At 32.4% G+C, this 19,337-nt stretch overlaps 1 protein-coding gene and 1 long non-coding RNA gene across 3 annotated transcripts; both read left to right on the top strand.

Annotated features, from left to right (window-relative positions):
- The first annotated feature begins 8,810 nt into the window (after nucleotides 1-8,810).
- LOC107887412 (uncharacterized) lies at nucleotides 8,811-9,994 on the top strand. The gene has a single exon (XM_016811645.2). The coding sequence runs from the start codon at nucleotides 9,128-9,130 to the stop codon at nucleotides 9,830-9,832; it is 705 nt and encodes a 234-aa protein (XP_016667134.1). The 5' UTR covers nucleotides 8,811-9,127; the 3' UTR covers nucleotides 9,833-9,994.
- Nucleotides 9,995-15,387: 5,393 nt separating this feature from the next.
- On the top strand, nucleotides 15,388-15,809 carry LOC107888200 (uncharacterized). Of its 2 annotated transcripts, none has more exons than XR_001681320.2 (3): nucleotides 15,388-15,447; nucleotides 15,538-15,646; nucleotides 15,761-15,809. It is a non-coding gene; the product is annotated as an uncharacterized lncRNA (long non-coding RNA). The 2 variants fall into 2 exon arrangements; XR_005928545.1 differs by having other exon boundaries at nucleotides 15,395-15,447; nucleotides 15,562-15,685; nucleotides 15,761-15,804.
- The last annotated feature ends 3,528 nt before the right edge of the window (nucleotides 15,810-19,337 follow it).

The following is a 19,337-nucleotide window of genomic DNA, read 5'->3' as shown; positions in this document are numbered from 1 at the left end:
AAAGAACTAATAACTCTTACCCAACCTTAGGAACTCACTAAATTCGAAACAATAAAGATAGACTCAAAAGAAATAATTTTGAGTATAGCAACCTTAAAACAAAAGATCAAGAAACAAAAGAATTTCAAAAAGAAAGAATTTTGTGAAGAACAACAAAAGAAATGGGTGGAGAAAACAAAGTGGAGAATGTGGGAAACAAAATTGGGGAAAAAGAAAAAGGAAAGATAAAAATATATAAAAATAATGAAAATCAAATTTAAAACCACCCACAACTCCACTACCTGTTACTCATCCAAACAAACTCCCTAGAGTTCAAAACCAACTCAATTTCCCCTAAAAGGTTGGCACACATAAAAACTAGCAAAAATAATTCCATTTTGCTCAAACAAGGATTTGAACACAAGACTCAATGGTAAGTTGACACCTTACCACTAAGGCTCCGTTTGTTTGCCAGTAAAATATTTTCCGAAAAATGATTTCTGCAAAATGATTTACTTTTCTGGAAATGATTTACTTTTCTAGTGTTTGGATGAATCTGTGTAAAATATTTTCTATTGTTTGGCAGATTTCCATAAAATAATTTCCGAAAAAGCTGTTTTAAATTAAACAAATATGTATTTAAGAATTTATTATCTTTTCATTGTTTAATTGAGTTAATTATATATATTAATAAATTTATATTTAATATAAAGCATGTACAAGTTTCCAAGTTCTTATATTACTCTAAAAAAGTTAGACAAAAAAATTTTAAACCATTATATATGAACCATTGCCATGTTTTGGGATTTAACTTGGACAAAACATAAATTCAAGCCTTAAAACAAAAATAATTGCTTAGTTTAAACCCGAATGTAAGAACAATTGCCTAACTTAGTGCATCAATAATAAATTCGAGCCCCAATGTAGTATCAGTTACCAAATTCAAGTCCCAAAAAATGATACACCATCAAATTTATTAGAAAACTTGTGAAATAAAGCCAGCAATTTCTTTTACTAAAGCGTCCTAGTTGCCTTTGAGAAACAAAAACCCTAGAAAATAAAGTTCAAGCATTGCAAACCAGTTCATCAAAGTAAACAAAATGTGATAGTAAATTAAAGAAAATTCAACTTTAACCAGTCAGATGTGGCCTAGGCTTGTCAAATGAAAAACAATATCCAATCAACAAATTGACAGATGTTCACTACCAAAAATTTTAGAACTATAAACCACATTAACTCTCCTTTCATTGCAATGAGAGAACTTAAACAAGTTAGACTTTGATGCCTTGTAAGTGGTCTTCAGCTTCCTAGTAGGCGGCCTTACCTTATTGAACATCAATGGGAACTTAATTTTGGAGTTGTGGAGCTGCTTGGTGCTATCTCTCTTGCATAGCTTGGCTGGGATAGTTGCAGTCTTGATAATCTAGATACATAGGAACCAGACTCTGTGGCGAGAAGCCATCTCAGTATACTTCTGTTCAACAACTCCGTTTAGAATAGTGTCACGGTATTCCATGTACATGTTAAGATAACCAGTATGGCTTTGGTAGCGGAGCCTTATACCATAATTCTTGAACTTAGTAGGGTTCTTCTCAAATATCTGTAGAGAAATTTGATTTAGATGCCAAGCATTAAAAAGAATATCAAAGAAAGCATCAAAAATTGTATTGCCTTGGGTGTACAGATGATCAATATGCAATCACTAACTACAACATTTTTTAAAACCAGTAGCCATTTCCCAAGCTGCAGCTGCCCAAACCTTGTTGGAAAACCAGCTGTTGGAAAGCCAGCTACCTAAACCTTGTTGCTTCAGTATAGCAATAGCAAAACTAGCTGCCCAAACCTGCAAAGGATGAGCCCTTTTCACCTTGTTGGAAAGCATACATAAGAAAATGTGCACAAAACAAATAAAACATGACATCCAAGCTCATAATCAAAGAAAACTATAGGAGAGTTTTATGAAAATCAAAATAGTATGAATAAAGTTATTTAGAAGTTGAATTTGAACATCCAGACTACAGAGACTTCATCTGCTTCACAAATCAATACATATAATGCGCATTCTAAAGTCTTTTCTACAGCTAATAAAACAAAGCATAACACAAGTATTTCAACTTTGATCATACAATTAGAGTAGTGCTACTGAAGTGATAGAAATTTCCAAATGTTTCCAAAGCCTAGACTCGTACTCAATTCTTTTTTATCAAAAGCCAAGATTAGTTTCTTATTGATTTCACTGTGTTCTATTCAAGAGCAGACCTTTAGTGATATAAACTAAAGAACTCTGTTCATAATTTGATATAAAACATTCATTTCAAAACTCAAAAGCTTACTGTGAACTGTAATCAATCATCTAAGAACATAGTAAATCCTTTTGATTAGGCACACGAGGCTTGTACCTAGGAGCACTTGGCAATAGCATAAAAAATCCACTTGATTGAATCTCTTTTAATTTCTTTTATTTTTCACGACCTCATTTGATATCTCTTTACTAGTTAGAAAGGAATCATGTCAAACTATATACTTCCCAATATTTGAGCATTCAGCAACAAACATTGACTATAAGGAAATCATGTATATTAATCAATAAAAAAATTGCATGTTTTGTAGATAAACTAGACCATAATTTAGAGTTTACTATACATCTTAAGCTTTATATATCATATATACAGACCTGCTAAAACTATATACATATATTGCGCTTTACTTTACTTAGGCTAGCACTTTTCTTGCACCAATTTAAAGGTTCTAGCACCTAAAGTGCGCCTTGCAGCCTTGACAACACTGGTTATGATGTTATCTTAGTAGCAATCTAGAAATCTCTCATTCAAGCACAAATCCTAATATTGAGCATATATACCTACATTCAGATATTATATTAGTAGCAATCTAGAAACAAGATTTTGCAGAAACATGTTCAGTCAAAGACACCTCTATAACTGTATAAAATTCATTATGCAACATCATTTATTCTATGGCTATAAAAAATTGTAAACATATATACTATAACTTATCCTAGAAAAGATATCAAGTCAGGAACATCTACAAAGTGCAGTAAAAATTATAAAAAAAAATAAGAATACTCAATTACATTTTATCACGATTAAGCTACTAAGGAAGGTAACCATTGACAGTTTTAACACGCTAAAATGAGAATTAAGTTACAATAGAAACCACCAAACTCTCACTAATCTACCATACCTTTAAAGCAACGGCAATGGAAGAATATGAATTTTCAAATTGCTGCTGAGCAGTAGTTGTGTGTTCCATTAGCCCTTTCTGAAATGTGACATCAATTTGCTCAAAAATAGATTTGCATGACATCTCAAATGTTGGAATAATAGAACTTTCGAAGCTAGACCTTAGTGCATCCTGTGGGTGAATACATCATTTCTCTAATCAGCAGAACAACTTTATCTTGTAACACCCCAAAACCCAGCCCAGATGTTATGGCAGAATCTAACGTGTTACATTGAAGTGTTTTAGCGAAAACTGTGTTTTCATTGAAAACCCTTCTTAAAATAAAAGAAACCTTAATTAACTTTAAAAAAAACCCTTTCTATCACGAAAGCCTTGTTTAAAACATTAGATTTAAGAAAACTTATCATTTAAAAATTAAGTTTTATGTAGGCATCATATATTAGGCCCAATACCCCTACATACATGCATATGGCCCACTAGGCCCAATCTTATTCATATGGCCCATCTGGCCTAGTTCATATTCTTATGGCCCACTAGGCCCAATACACATTCATATGGCCTATTAGGCCCAAATCATATTATATTCATGCTCACATACAAATTTTTTAACACATAACATCACTTATTAATCTTTGCCTATTATAGGCCTAACAGCCCATCAACCCATTTAGCCAATTCTGACCCATTTGGCCAATTCTCAACCCAAGTCCACGGAATCGCCCGTGGGCCTCGAGCAACCTATTGTTTTCCTCTCCACGAGTGTTTGCGCACTCGTGTGACTACCGTAGCCCAACTTTCAGCTTTTCGGCATTTCAACTTTTCAGCTTTTCGGTATTTCGACTTTTGCCATTTCATTATGTGTGTGCAGTGTATGTACACACCTAGTAGGCAAGCGTAATGCGATTTCCTTAGCCCAAACCTACAATCGATATCACTTAAAGATTAATCTCACACACTTATCGAATACTTTACCAAAAGCCGGAATCTCACCTTAACCTTACCTTGCCCGATAAGTATAACAGCCCTTTCACTAACCACAATCAACTCCTAAATCTGTACCAATCGTAACTATTAAAACCAGAATAATAGGTGACTCATATCCAACACAAGCCCCCTTACCTTATTATGGCTATTCGGCCAACCTTAGCCAATGGATGAGGAATACTTACCAAAACTGCAACACCTAAGGAGCAATTCAGCAATGAGCTAAGATCCGAGATCCGATACTAATTCCCTACCACATTTGTTTAGAAAGAGTGAGGGACAATATTCGACACTTAACAAAGAAACCGATTAGAAGAACAATACTTATACTAGATTTGACCGAAGTAGAAGGAGTAGTGATTGCACCAAGGCTATTCGGCCAAAGAGGTTCGGCCCTTTACTATTTTGTATGGCAAAAGAGGGTTATTATACTCCAAGGAAAAAGAAAGAAAAGTCAGCAATAAGGTAGAGGAAGAATAGAATTCATACAAGGAAGAAGAAAAAGAAAAGAAAGGCAAAGGGTTTTCGGCTTTTAGAGAAAAGAGTTTCTGGTAACAGGGTGAAGAAAATTCGGTATTATCTTTATACCCTAGCATTCAGCACCTATTTATAAGCCTTATAGCCGAATTTTCCCATGCCCAATTCCCTATTTGGCTCCATCACTTCTCCCTTCTCCCTTCTCATCTCATCGTTTTTCTCTCTGATAACCCCTTGATCTTTTCCTTAATTTTCTCTCCTGAACACTTCCCTTGGAGTCCACTTTCACGCCACTTCCATCCTTCTAGAAGGCCAAAGTTAAACTTCTAAAAACACTAAGCTAGGATTTGAACCTTGGACCTCCTTGCTAGCTATTAACGCCACCTCCCTACACTCTAAGTGGCGTCACTTAGCCACTCCCCTACAAGGCCTTTTTGATACTATTTTCCCCTAACTTTATTTAAAAGCCCAACTACTTGCCAGCCCTAATTCTTTTATTATCTAAACTATAATTTAATTTATTCCTAGGTTCGAACTCAAACCTTAATTAAGACCTACTATAATTATCATATGGCTAGGAACATAAAACACAATTTTCATCAAAACCGAAAACAAAGAAAGTTCGGGATTTAGGGATTTTTTGGTTTCAGGATTTTTGGGACCTTACATATCCGACGTCAAATATTAAGATATATGAACATTCATTCCAATAAAAAAAAGTTAGCAGAATGTCACTAGGGAGGACGACCATTAGAGATCCAAGCATAGTAAATCCTTAAGTTCTACAGGAAAAGTAACTGCATGGATTCCCCTGGAATTATACCATTCCACATATCTATTTAAGTTTTTGCTTGTAGCCCCAAGCCATCCCAAAAGAACCACTATTATGACTTTGTCTTTGTTCCCCAGAGCCTTAGCTTGTCTGCCACCATCGATCTCAATCTCCGGAGCTTTGTTCCAACCCAAATACCTGTCGTTGGTAGTTGACTCGATAAATGTGTTAAAAGAAGAAGAAACGGAGGAAAAGGAAGAAGCAAAGGAATTAGCTGAAAGTCTAAAAAAGAGATTGTTTTGGAAGCTCTGAGGGAGTTTTAGAAAAAGGGTTCTTGCAAATCGAGTTGGACATGGCTGTGCTGATGTTCTTTTTGTGATGATGGATGGGAAATGGTGAGTGTTGAAGGAAGTAGCTTCCATGGCGAAAACTTCAAGATGAGGATTTAAAAAAGGGAGAGGTTCATGTAATGGCTTCTTCAACATTGAAAATAGATCTGGGCTCTGCTAAAATGGCTTCGGTTCTCCCTTGACCAAATGATTTACAACTCAATGAGAAAGGGAAGGGGAACGGGAAAGGGAGAAAAAGGCTGTCATTTTTGGGAAAATATCTTACCGAATTCAAAAGGGTAAGACATTTTCCTAAAAGAAGACCTCATTTTCCCAACTTATGTAAAATATTTTACCGTAGGAATTTATTTTCACCCAACCAAACATCAAAAAAGCCTGAAAATCTTTTACGGAAAAAGCTTAACGGAGCCTAAATTAGTAGACTCATTCTTAATATAAATTGAACGAAAATATAATTTAAGTCAAATGTACAGAGAAAGGGATATGAACAAAAATGGCTAAATTCAAAAAGTAGATATTTGAATACAATACCTCAACCACACATCCGGAGTACTTATCCACTGAAACGAATCAATTACTTAACAAAATGCCTACAACCTTAATTCAAAAACAGAAAGTAACTACTAACTCAATTTCTTCTAACCAGATTTTTGAGATGAGACAATAAGAACAATAAAAACACAAAAAACACCTAAAACACCCAAGAAAATGATACCAATTGATACAGATGAGAGTGAATAAGTGCAAAACAAGATTATAAAGTTTATCCAAGTTACGAATTTGATTTAGGGCTTCAGACGTTCAAAAAGAAATTTGGATTTTGACACAACTTGAAACACAATCGAATCCAAGTCAGATAAAACAATTAAAATAAATAAATAAGATAAATCAAATATTAAAATAATAAAGAAAGAAAATAAATAAGATAGATGGAAAAGATAGAATGTGGCATATAAAAGTCCTAAGAAGCCTTGAAAATAAGAAGAATCCACAACTCCCTTCAAGCAGATCTAATTTCCCCTCCAAGGAAGAAAACTTGCCAAGAAAAAATTTGAAGATGATCCCCACAATCTGAAAAGATTGTTAAAATTCTTCTAAAAAAAGACTTAAGAGAAATTTTTGAAAAGAAAAACTCAAAGAATTTATGAACTCAAAAGAAAAGTTGTTGAATAATAATCAATTGCTTCTTTGTGTTCAATGTAAAGGCCTTTATATAGACTAGCTAAATAAGTCTAAATAAAACTCTTAAGTATGCTAGAACTCTAATTAACCTAAAGAAGAAGTAATTTTAAACTAAACTTTCTTGTTGACATAAAACTTCTAAATAACTTAAAATACATAATAAGAGTTGGTAAATACAATATTGAGCTCATATATAATAAAGATTGAGCCTAAAACCCAAACCCAATATGATTTAAACTCAAATTAAATCTCAAAACTCGTAACTTCTATAATAATCCCATCTAGAAATATTGCTCGCATAGTCTCAACTAAAACAATCATAACTTAAGTTCCCGAACTCAAAATTGAGTGATCTTAATCTAGAAATTCTTGGATCCTATCCAAAAATTTATCACAAGTTGAATAATCTTTTCAGCTTGAAAATCGACAACTTGGTTAAATTGACTTTAATGCATTTCACCCATTCTATGCATGCATCATTCCTCTTTTCCTTGAAAAGATTCATCCTCACATATTGGCTTTGATCGAATCTTGGTTTAATTTGTTTGACCTTTGACCTTGTTGTTTGTCTTAAAGTAGTTTAAGCCCATCACATTCATGGGCCTAAAGAAACTCGTATCCGGTTTCTAATATTATAAAATCAAATAATTATTTCAAATATCATTATTATTTTTATACGTAAAATATTTTAAATATAATTGTTTTTTCACTTACATTGTAGGTATGGTAAATTATAAAATTATAAAATCAACTAATTATTTCAAATATAATTATTTTTAGTAAATAAAATTTTTATATGTTAAATATTTATTTTTCGATTTATATCATGAGTGTGGTAAATTTTAGTATTATATATTTTTGTGTGTGTATTTGAAATAATTATTTAAAATATTTCACATATAATAATAGTGATATTTGAAATAGTTAATTGAAATATTTCACATATAAAAATAATGGTATTTGGAATAATTATTTAAAATATTATACATATAAAAATAATAATGATATTCGAAATAATTATTTGATTTTATAATATTAAAATTTACTATACTCATAGTACAGATAAAAAAATATTCGACATATAAAAATTATATAAAAAATAAAAAAATTGTTGATACTCTCTTCAAAAGAAAATATATTTAATTTTATGATGATATATATTTTTAATATGGTTTCATTATATAACATATTTATTATTCTGTTTATATAAATAAAAAATGCTTTTAATATAATGAAATATATTTATAATTACACATCTATTATATATATAAAAAAATTATTAATTAAAAATAAAATAATTTGAAAATAATATGTTTATTAATTAAAAATATTAACTAAATATGAAAAATTAATAGAAAAAAAACTTGAATCAACATGAAATTAAAAATAGTGCTTAAGATAGGAATCAAACTTGAGATGAAAATAGTAATACGTGACCATCTCATTAAGAGGGTTGACATGTCAAAAGAATTAAGATAGGAATCAAACTTTGAGATAAAAATAATAATACGTGACCATCTCATTACGAGAGTTGACATGTCAAAAAAAAAGTGTCTTTTGTGAAAAGTATTTTTCAAAAAATATTTTTTCCAAGATACCTTTTTGTCACATTTACAATCCGTCTATTTCTTTAAATAATCAAAATTTTAACTTATATTTTTAATTTTTCTTAAAATCAACACATACTCGTCACTTTGCGTATAATTATTCTTATTAAAAGTAAAAATATAAAATCAAGATAAATTATTAAAACATATTTAACTTCTAAATAAATAATAAAAATTCCTATCTGGGCAAGAAAAAATAAAATTCCCTAAAAGATGTACGATAATATGTTTCACCTCACGCAATAATTCTTGGCTTTTGTGACTTTGCTTCTTCTTAAAGCCACGTTAAGTCCGCAGGTTCCGAATCACTTTGTCTTCGAGGAAAAAGCAATCCACTCTCGTAGTCGGACAGAACATAAATAAAACAAAATTAATAGCATACTTAATTATTTATAAATTCAATGTCTTGTTACCATAATACCCATTTCGTTGGTTGAATTGTTTCTTATTTATATACATGTTTAAGTGTATTATGGTCACATACAGGGTCTATATTAGGCTTAAGGTCTGAATTAAACCATAGCCTCACAATTTCCGGAGAGTATCTTCATTCGTTTACTTTTGAGGTGACTTTAATGGAAATCGAAGAGATAATGAATCTCTTCGATTCATGTTGGTTTGAGGTGGAAATCTTAAAGAAACAGACATCTCAATCAACAACTACGAGTTTTGAGCCAAAACCAGATCGCAAAACTGAAGGGAACTCGTCAAAACCAGAGCTTAAACGCACCCAAAGTACTCTCCATTCAAGATCCATGAGTGATCAATTGAGCTTAAATAGAACAAGCTTCGTAAGTTCTTATGATTCTTTCTCACCAGACTCAGTTCTCCACTCACCAAATCTCCATAAAACCATCTCAGGCAAAGAAATCGCAGAAGAAGAATTGAAAGAAACTTGTAGTAATATGAGATTTACGAGAAGAAAGAAAGGTAGGAGGAGTAAGAGCTTGTCAGAGTTGGAGTTTGAAGAGCTAAAAGGGTTTATGGATCTTGGCTTTGTTTTCTCAGAGGAAGATAATAAGGATTCAAGGTTGGTTGAGATAATTCCAGGGTTGCAAAGATTAAGAAGGAAAGAAAGTCAAGAAGAAGATACCCAAGAAGCAGATGACGATGATGATGATGAAGTTTCAAGGCCTTACCTTTCAGAAGCCTGGAAAGTTTCAGAAAGAAGAAAAACAAACCCATTGATGAATTGGAGAGTTCCTGATTTGGGTAATGAGATTGACATGAAAGACAGCCTTAGATGGTGGGCTCATACTGTTGCCTCTACAGTCAGATGAGAAGAAGAACTGAATTCATAGCTTCCAAGTTCCAAGTTTTGGGTTTTTTTTTTTTCCGTGAGAATTAAATGATTTTTGCCGTCAATTTTCTTTGCGTGAGTTAAACTGTAAAAAGAAAACAAACAAATAAATAAAATATATGTTTCCGGTAACGACCGATGATATACCAGGTCTTTAGTTTGTTAGAAGATTTTTTTTTTTTACAAATTATGTTATTTTTTCAAGGTGAAAATATTAGATTGTTCTCTATATTATATATAAGCTGTAACTTTAATTTTTTTCCTATTCTAATCCCATCAATTTATTATCTACACTTTTTGAGTTTTTCTATTCTTCATGTAGTTTTTTATTTTTTAAAATTTAAAATTTTAATATTTATTAAAACAATAATCTTTAAATTTATTAATTAAAATGAGTGTTTTTTTTAACATTTTATTAAAATCACAAATTATTTTACCATTATACATGTAAATTTATGTTTGTCAATATAAAATTTTAAAAATAATACAATTTAATTTAATAAATTTAACTATTATTATTTAAATTTAATGAAAAATTACAATAACTATATAATCAAGTAAAAGTTAAGAGATTTTTACTTTTTATTTTATTTTGTAGATTCGATCATGCTCAATTAGAGTTAATGTAGCTACGAAATATTCGAATCCACCCCAGAATCGTAGCCCAAAGGAGGAACGAGTCTAAGCTTGTTGATGTTATCGCCAACAAAAGTAGATAGTTGACTTGTATCTTATGTATAAGACAGGAACTTCCGATTAAAAGATATCTCCAATATTTGTCCCATATCTTTGTCCGAAAATGAAGGTAAATTTTATATATTTTTTTATAATTTCTTATTAGTAGTTGATATTCGTCATGTTGCATTAAAAATAAATTAAATGTTGAGGTAAGCTTCTTGTACATAAATAATAATAATAATAATAATAACAATAGTAATAATAATCATAATACTGCACTTCATGTGATGTTTAACTCTTCAACGAACAGAAGCGGCTATTGCTTTACTTGGAAGTTAGAATTTGGTAGCACGTTATTTGATTTTAGATTTAGCCGGTCCATATTTAGGTTATAAATAAATTCAGTTTGAATAAATATAGTTCTTGTTTGGGTTTATTTGTTTATTTATTGTTAGGTTTATGTTAAGATTTTTCAAATTGCATTCAAGTTTGTCCAGTTAAATTATGTGCATGTTTATGTTTGTGTTAGGCTTAATTTTTTGTTATTTTTAATTTATAAATTAAATTGCATGCGATTTATTTGGTTTATTTTAAATTGTTGAGGGCGTGACCGAGGCACTTTCCACCATAAATCGTATGCAGCTTTCAGTAGATGGGGATAAAATCTCCCTCGGAAAAGAATATATTTCGTCAACAAAATTAAATAATTTTTTGACTAAATTAATATATAATCAAATATATTCATCAACAATTATAAATTTTGTCATGAATAGCTTATTTAATTTGACAGGTAAACATAATGATGTTAAAATGTTGATGAAATTTTAATTTATAACTTGCATATTTTTAGAAGTGGATTCAACCTCGACTCAATTGAATTTGTGTTTTGTTTGTATAAATTGAATCAATATTTTTTTAACTAAATATATGTCCACAATTAATTACAAATCACTTATTTAATTTTTTTGAATTAAAAATTAATTATTTAATTTAATAAATAACTATTAATTATTAATTCACATTAACATTATTATTTATGTAAAAACTCAAGTTGGAACATGTTCAAATTCCTCTTATTTTACTTAACTGATGAAAAGAAATTATAAATAATTCTACACAAATATTAATCTAATAAATCACCTATATGACAATCATTTTGATATAGAGCTTACAACTGCTTTTCCTTTTCTTTAATAGAAAAGATTAAAGAACACAACAAATTTATTAATTTAATGATCTAACAATAAAATAGTAAAAGCAATTTATTATTATACTTAATAATTAAATCAACTTTTTTTTAAAATTTTTTTCAAGTAAACTCCTAAATTTATAAACAAATGAAAATAATGGATGAGATGACCACTTTGAAGTCATCCCAAATTCAAAACTTAAGCCCAAACAAAAACTATATACCAGGTCAAAATAATAAAATAGTCTTTAAATTTGGCTATTTAATTAGTTTACTTAAAATCCGTTAAAACTTAATCACTAAAACAACTTCTAGCAAAAATCTTGATTGTTAAAATGTGATTTATTAGAGAATTTAAATAAAAATTTATATATGTATTATGATTCAACTCTTCTAGGCTTGCGAGCAATTGAGAGACGTTCTCTCCTCTCTTCTCGTTTGGGATGTCACTAGTGTATAAATTCTATATCCATCTCTGTTCTTTTCTAACCCCCCTCCAAACACCTTACCCACCACTCCGCCTTTCCCAACCTGAGAACATGCTTCTCCCCATAACCAAAGATTTCCCCTAATCCAACTCATTTGCCAATAAGATTAGACTTCGCCTATGCTTCTCTCCTCTTTCTTGAGTTTTTGACACTCATTTCTTAGCCTAGGCTCCAATTGTGAAGCTAAGTTCGCTTGTTCTCCCTCCTTTTTATCAATCCTTCAATTAATATTCTCCTCTAGAAAAGAACTCAAATAGTTGGTTGATTGAAGATTTTTTTTAGTTTAAGTTGAAGTTTTTCTTTGCGTTTACAACTCAAGTGTTAATAGAGGGAATTTAGTTAGAGGCTAGCCTAGATCCCTCACATATTAGAGCCCCTAATGTACAATATTTTACACTTTGTTGCTTTTTTTACCTTTGATTCGCGATGAAGATTGGAGGCCTATAGTTTCTTTTGGATATTATGTTATCACGACCAAGCCTCTTTTTTTTGTATCTTTTATTATTTATTTATACTCTTTTGAATTCCTTATGGTTTTGCATGTACTAACTTCCTTATTGAATCATGGAACACAACCATGATTAATCCCTTTAAACTAATGCTCATCCAATAGTGCTTCAACAACTTAACAGGACTTGATTCCTATGTAAGTTTGGTTTATTTGTGTTAGTCCTAGTTATAAGGGTTATATGCGACGCCAGGTCCTAGTTATAAGTGTTATATGCGACGTCAGTTGCAACTCCATGAACATCTAGTAGGCCATGTAATTTTCCATATTTGGTTAACATATTTTGACCAAATCTTTTGGAGTTATTTAATGAATATACCTTTGGGGATTTTTAGCCATCCATTATAGAAGATATATCGTGTAAAAATCAAGTCAAGCAAGTTATTCTTGGTGCATATTTGTATAAGTGAACTATTATGTTCATTAGTTTACTACTAAGCTTTTAGGGGGAAAGACTTAGTGGAAGAATGATTTAGACTGAAGCATAGAAGTGAGGTTACAACTTGGTGAGTGAGTTGAACTTAAACCACATTTTGTACTTGTTGATTTATAGTGGATTACTCTTTGGAATAGGCCTTGCAGACATATGAAGTTTTCAAGCTGCATAACCAAACTTTTGTGTTCATCTCTTATTTTATAATTGTTAGCAAGTTTACCTAGTTGTAAATGAATGAAAATTTGAAAGTCAAATTCATTGGTTTTATAAATTGTTATTAGAGCTAGATATTTGATTTACTAAGTGGAAATCCTATTATTGATTTACAATTAAGATGGAAAAATTACCAGTCTTGAGACTCCCTATGTAACACCCCAAATTTGGGCCTAGAAGTATTGGGCCTTGAGTGTGGGTCCGTAAGGAGGTTTTATATAGGTATTTAATTGTGCAATGAAATGACACAATTAAATGTTTGCTTTAGTGGTTAATGGCTTTGAGAAGTGTTAGAGAAATCTTGGGTTCAAACTTGGGCTTTAACAAAAATTTTGGTATTAAGTGAAAAAAACCTGGATGCTTGGATGAGGGTTTTTAAATTACTGTGTTAAATAAATGACACAAGGAAGCTTGTAGTCTAGTGGTTGTGGCGTCATTAAGGTTGTATGGGAGCCTGGGTTCAAGCCTTGGCTCTTGCAATTTATTTTGGGTTTTTTAAAGGGAACCTGGACTTTGGCCTTTAGACCTTATAATTAATTGGGGATAAAATATGACACAAAAAGCCTTGTGGCTTAGTGGCAAGTAGCGTGTGGAGCATTTAAGGGGAGGCATAGGTTCGAATCCCATGGCAAGCAAAGAGCATTTATTTTGCTAACAGGGGGCGGCAAGAGTTGGTGTTGAATTTAAACTCTAATGTTGGAGGGATCCCACATCAGGAAGCTAATATAAGAGTGGTTGTGAAGCTGGCTTTAAATAGAGGGAACCATGAGGAGAGTAAATGTACCTTTCTTGGCTGATCCCTTTCGCTGTATGGCGTGCTCATTTGGGTTGGGTGTCGGCTAAGAGTGCTCGGAGCGTGGATTAACTCTAGTCTCCTATCAGGTGTGTATTTCTTACTACTCTAGCTGTAGGATGGCTACTTCGGGCCGCAATGGGCCGAAAGGGGTCATGTGGGCCTAATGGGCCTACGGGCCCAATTGGATAAGTTGTTTGATTGTGTAGTAAATATTGGGCTAGGCTAGGTGAATCTAATATTTGTGGCTAGATTTGGGCTAAAAGGGCCACGCGAGCGTGTGGGCCCATTTGGGCCGAGAATAGGGCTTTAGGCCCATTCGTATTGTTATCCCTGTTTAGAATACTTTAGTTTACTAAAATTACCGAAATACGCTTAGTTTGTAAAAATACTGAAATACCCTCGATTTGTAAAATTACTGAAATACCTTCGACATGTAAAATTACCATTTTACCCCCGATTTACATAATTACCATTTTACCCCCGATTTACATAATTACTATTTTACCCCCGTTTTACCCTCGACTTACAGAATTACCGTTTTACGCTCGATTTACAGAATTATTTTTTTTACCGTCGATTTATAGAATTACTGTTTTACCCTTGATTTACAGAATTACTATTTTACCCTCGATTTACAAAATTACTAAAATACCCTTGGTTTTTAAAATTACCAAAATACCCCTAGTTTGTAAAATTACCAAAATACCCTTGGTTTGTGAAATTACTGAAATACCCTCAATTTGTAAAATTACCAAAATACCCCTAATTTACAAAGTTACAAAAATACCCTTGACTTTCTAAAAATTATAGAAATACCATTGGTTTACAAAATTACTAAAATACCTTTGGTTTGTTGATTTACCAAAACACCCTTGTAGGATGAAATGACTAAAATACCCCTATTAGGTAAAAAGATCGTAAAGCCCCTGTAGGGTAAAGTGACCGTAATACCCCTGTATGGTAAAATGACGAATATGCCCTTATGTTCCGTATGACTGATGTGCTTAGGATTTACATATATTGATATTGGAATAGTTGAGTTTGAGTGACAGGTGGTGGTTATCGTAGGTGATTGATTATGGAAACGTTTCAACTTCAACCCGTAACAGGTGTGTACTAACCCTCGTAATAGCTTAGATTAATATTTGCTGAAAAGCTGAAAGCTTAATATTTTAGTGATTCGGGAATTAATATTTAGATCTATTTTCTTCGCACGTTTAAGTTGGATTCACAACGGATATGGGGTAGGAAGGTATTTGGAACGTTCTTCAACGAGTAGATCTCTTGGTAAGTATTCGAGCCTTCTTTCCATTTGTATCTTATGGTTTAAGAAAAGCTAAAAACCCCTCTGTCGACTAAGGCTAAAAAGGTTTTTAGTGTTATTTGGTTTGTTGGTGCTAGTGATGATTAAAGGCTACCGATCGAGGAGTGTGTGAAAAGCTTGGATCATCGGAGTGACTAAATCTAGTCATCAACTTCGGCAAAGGTATGAACCCAAGGGCCATTGTGGATGGTGGCCGAATGTGTAAGTGATGATAATAGGTAGTTTTCGATTTGGTTTAATAATAACATGGTCTAATCTATAAGTGGTTGATTATAGGAGAAATCGCATAGGAGATCTCGTCAAGGAATATCGCAAATCAGGTGTGTAACGAACCCTTTTTCATAGCTTAAAGCGATAAATGCCGAAAAGCTGAAATGCCGAAATTCTGGCATTTCGAGGACTTGTGAGCAAGCGAACGCTCACTAGTTAGTTAGAATTGATGAGATGATGATCGGGAATAATGGAAATGGTAAGGACGTGTTTTTGGCGTTCACGGTAAGTTGGGCCTCGAGAGGCTGAATTAGGGCCCAATAGGCTTTCGGGCCCATTTGGGTAAATTTGGTAGGAAATGGAAATCTGTTAAATTGCATGTTAAAACTGTTAATACTGTTATGGATATAGGCTAAATGGGCCTAGATGACAGAATCGGCTAAGTAGGGCCCATTAGGGGTTTTAGGCCCAATAACTCGATTTCGCTAAAAATGGGCCAGAATCACTATTTGCACCCATGAATTGTTAGTAATCGTTAATGAACATGGAAACCCTAATTTTTGGTAAAATTACAAGATTACCCTTATAACATGAAAATGACCGTTTTGCCCCTAGGTAAAAGTGACTATTATACCCCTAGGGTTTATATATGAACTTAATGCATGGGATTTTGATAAACATGATATGTATGATATGCACATGACATGTATGATATGCACATGATATGTATGATATGCACATGAGATGTTCATAAATGCATTGGGTTGGGTTTTTATATGGATGGAGGAAGTGCAAAAGGGCTTATGCCCCAGTTATTAAAAGGGCTTATGCCCCAGTTATTAAAAGGGCTTATGCCCCAGTTATTAAAAAAGGGCTTTGCCCCAGTTATTAAAAGAGGCTAGGCCTCCAGTTATATGATAAAGCAGCTATGCTGCCAGTGGAGAGTTATGGCGGGGTGGGTCGAGTTAATCCCCACATGGTGTGTTGGTTGGTACGGGTGGAGAGTAGCGGATGGTGGGTTGAGTAGCCTCCCTAAATGGGTTTGCATTCTTTCATTGACATTATATGTGATATTGAAATGGGCCTATGGGCCATACCGTTTACAGTAAAGGCTTCGGCCCAGTAATATGAAATTTGAAAAGGCTTCGGCCCAGTGTTATGAAATATGAAATATGAAAAGGGCTATGGCCCAGTACATGTTTGAGATTGGATTTGGGCTTAGACCCAACAGGCTGTCATTGTTTTGGGCTCTGAAAGGGGCTTGTTGCACACTGAGTTTCCAAACTCACCCCCTTTCCTTAACCTTGCAGGTGAGCCTTGATGTGGGGCCTTGGGCCGGAGGGGATTCAGAGTAGCCACGGTGATTGTCTTTGGACTTTTAAATAAGCGTTGGTTTTCATTAGTTTCCCTTTAATTATTTTTTATTTTTGGGTTGTAATAAGGCCATTTTCACTTTCCTTTTATTTCTTTTCGGGATTATTTTAATTTTAATAACTTCAAACCTGGTTGATAATTATTCAAATGGGCTAGACTTAGGACGTGTTTTCAAAATGATACTTGTTTTCAAAAGAGTTCAACACCACGATTAATCGATTTATCAAAGTCGTTCACTTAAACAAATTTAAACTCGATATAACAAAGTGTGGCTATGGTTGTGAGCATGTCTAGGATTGGATCCAATCAAAGAGCTTGGTATTTAAGTAGCCTTCATGGCTCACCTCCTCTGTCTCGGATACCTACCTGGTGCCCAGCTTCTATACACTTTGTTAACTCAACAAAATATATGGTTTTAAAATACTAAAACGGAACGTGGGTTTTCAACTCTAATGTGGCACGTCAGATTCGGCCATAACGTCTGGGCCGGGTTTGGGGTGTTACACCCTATGTAGGATGACACTAATTATGCTTATTAGAAGGCAAAGGTGAGGGCTTTAATCAAGCATATGGATGAAAAAGCTTGATGCTCAATTCTAATTGGTTGAGAACCATCAAAAACTAATAAAACTAGTGTGAAGACCCCTAAATTTGAAGTAACTTGGACTAGTGATGAAGAAAATATAAGTAATGCAAACTCTAGGGTCTTTAATGCAATTTTTTTGTGGAGTCAACCCTTTAGGCTTCATGCATATTTTCATGTGTAACTGCAATAGAAGCTTGGATTATTCTCAAAATTTCTCATAAAAGGAAAAATATTGTACAGCAATCCAAACTTCATATGTTAATATTTGAAACTTTAAGGATGTAAGGTAGTGAAACCTTGTCCAAATTCTATACAAAGCACTATGACATATAAAATTATGTTTTTGCCCTAGGATATGATAAATAAAGACTAAAAATGGCTAAGAAAAGCACTAAATTGCCTTACAATTGGCTGAACACATCATGCCAATCACTTTTTTCCTAAAAAATGAGCACTTAACCATATTCAACTCCATCTATCCCTCTTAACCCTTATCTCCGAATTTTTGAAAACTAAACATGGTTCTAAAACACTTTTGCTATGTATTTTCAAAGGTTTTGTACTATTTTACTTAACTTTTTTTTTTCATTTTTCATTTTGAATTCACTTCATTTTCTTTTCCTTTCATTTTGCTTTTGAGTAAATCTTCTTTTTCTATCTTTTCTTTGTTTTTCTTTTACTTTAAACATATTTTTCTGAGAAATTAAATCACATTTAGCTTTCCCTTACCTCTACCTCCAAAATGTATCTACCAAATACCTTGGCATGTATAGTTCAACATCCAATCACCAGTACAACTAGTGCTTATGCTATTTGAAAGGAATAAGATAGACTAAGCATTTTGGCTCAGTTTAGGCTAAGGATTCAAATAAAATAAGGTTAGTAAAGAAAAATGTCTCAAATTGGCTCAAATCAAGGTACTAGAGATAAATATATAACTAGGTAAAAAAATGCCCAAGTCATTCCAATTCATTATTCAAATTAACCACAAGCTTCAACCATCTATAGTTATCAAATTTTAGAACTTAAAGCATACTAGAGTCTATCATTTAAAAAACAATCCAAATTAACTAATTCTCACATGGAATGTACAATTGTGTAATCATTTTTTTCCATTTCACTAAACATTCATAACCTATCTATTAAACTAACATAGATAACTATTTCATCTCTGACTCTAATTAAATCAACAACCAATACACCAATGGCATTCAACACAACATAAAAATGCAAATCGTGCTTTATACTAATGAAGTCATTATAAAATTCATTATTGCATACTAACCACCATGCAAACATATAAAGACTTGAAAAAAAATATGTTTCTTTTTCAAATATAATAAAATTTCATCACTAAACTTACAAAACAAACATAACACTTAAAAATCCTAAAAACTAGATATCACTACCTCACACTTGAACTAAACATTGTCCTCAATATTTATTGCATGCAAAGAAAAAGAACAATGAGACTCTCTTTTTAAAGCACGTGATGAAAATGATGAAGTATCACTACCCATCACATGAAGCTGAAGAATGTATGTCCAATCTAAGTGGGAGAAGAAACTAACTACAAAACATAAGCAAACATAACATCAAACATATGAAAAGAAAGAAATAGAAACAAATAATTACAAGAAAGCTAAGGAAAATAATGAAAACTTATTAAGGTTTCCAAAACAA

Source organism: Gossypium hirsutum, chromosome A06 (assembly GCF_007990345.1).
Source record: "Gossypium hirsutum isolate 1008001.06 chromosome A06, Gossypium_hirsutum_v2.1, whole genome shotgun sequence".
Taxonomy (NCBI): Eukaryota; Viridiplantae; Streptophyta; class Magnoliopsida; order Malvales; family Malvaceae; genus Gossypium; species Gossypium hirsutum.
Note: the sequence above shows the minus strand (reverse complement) of the source record. Positions and strands in the feature narration are given on the sequence as shown.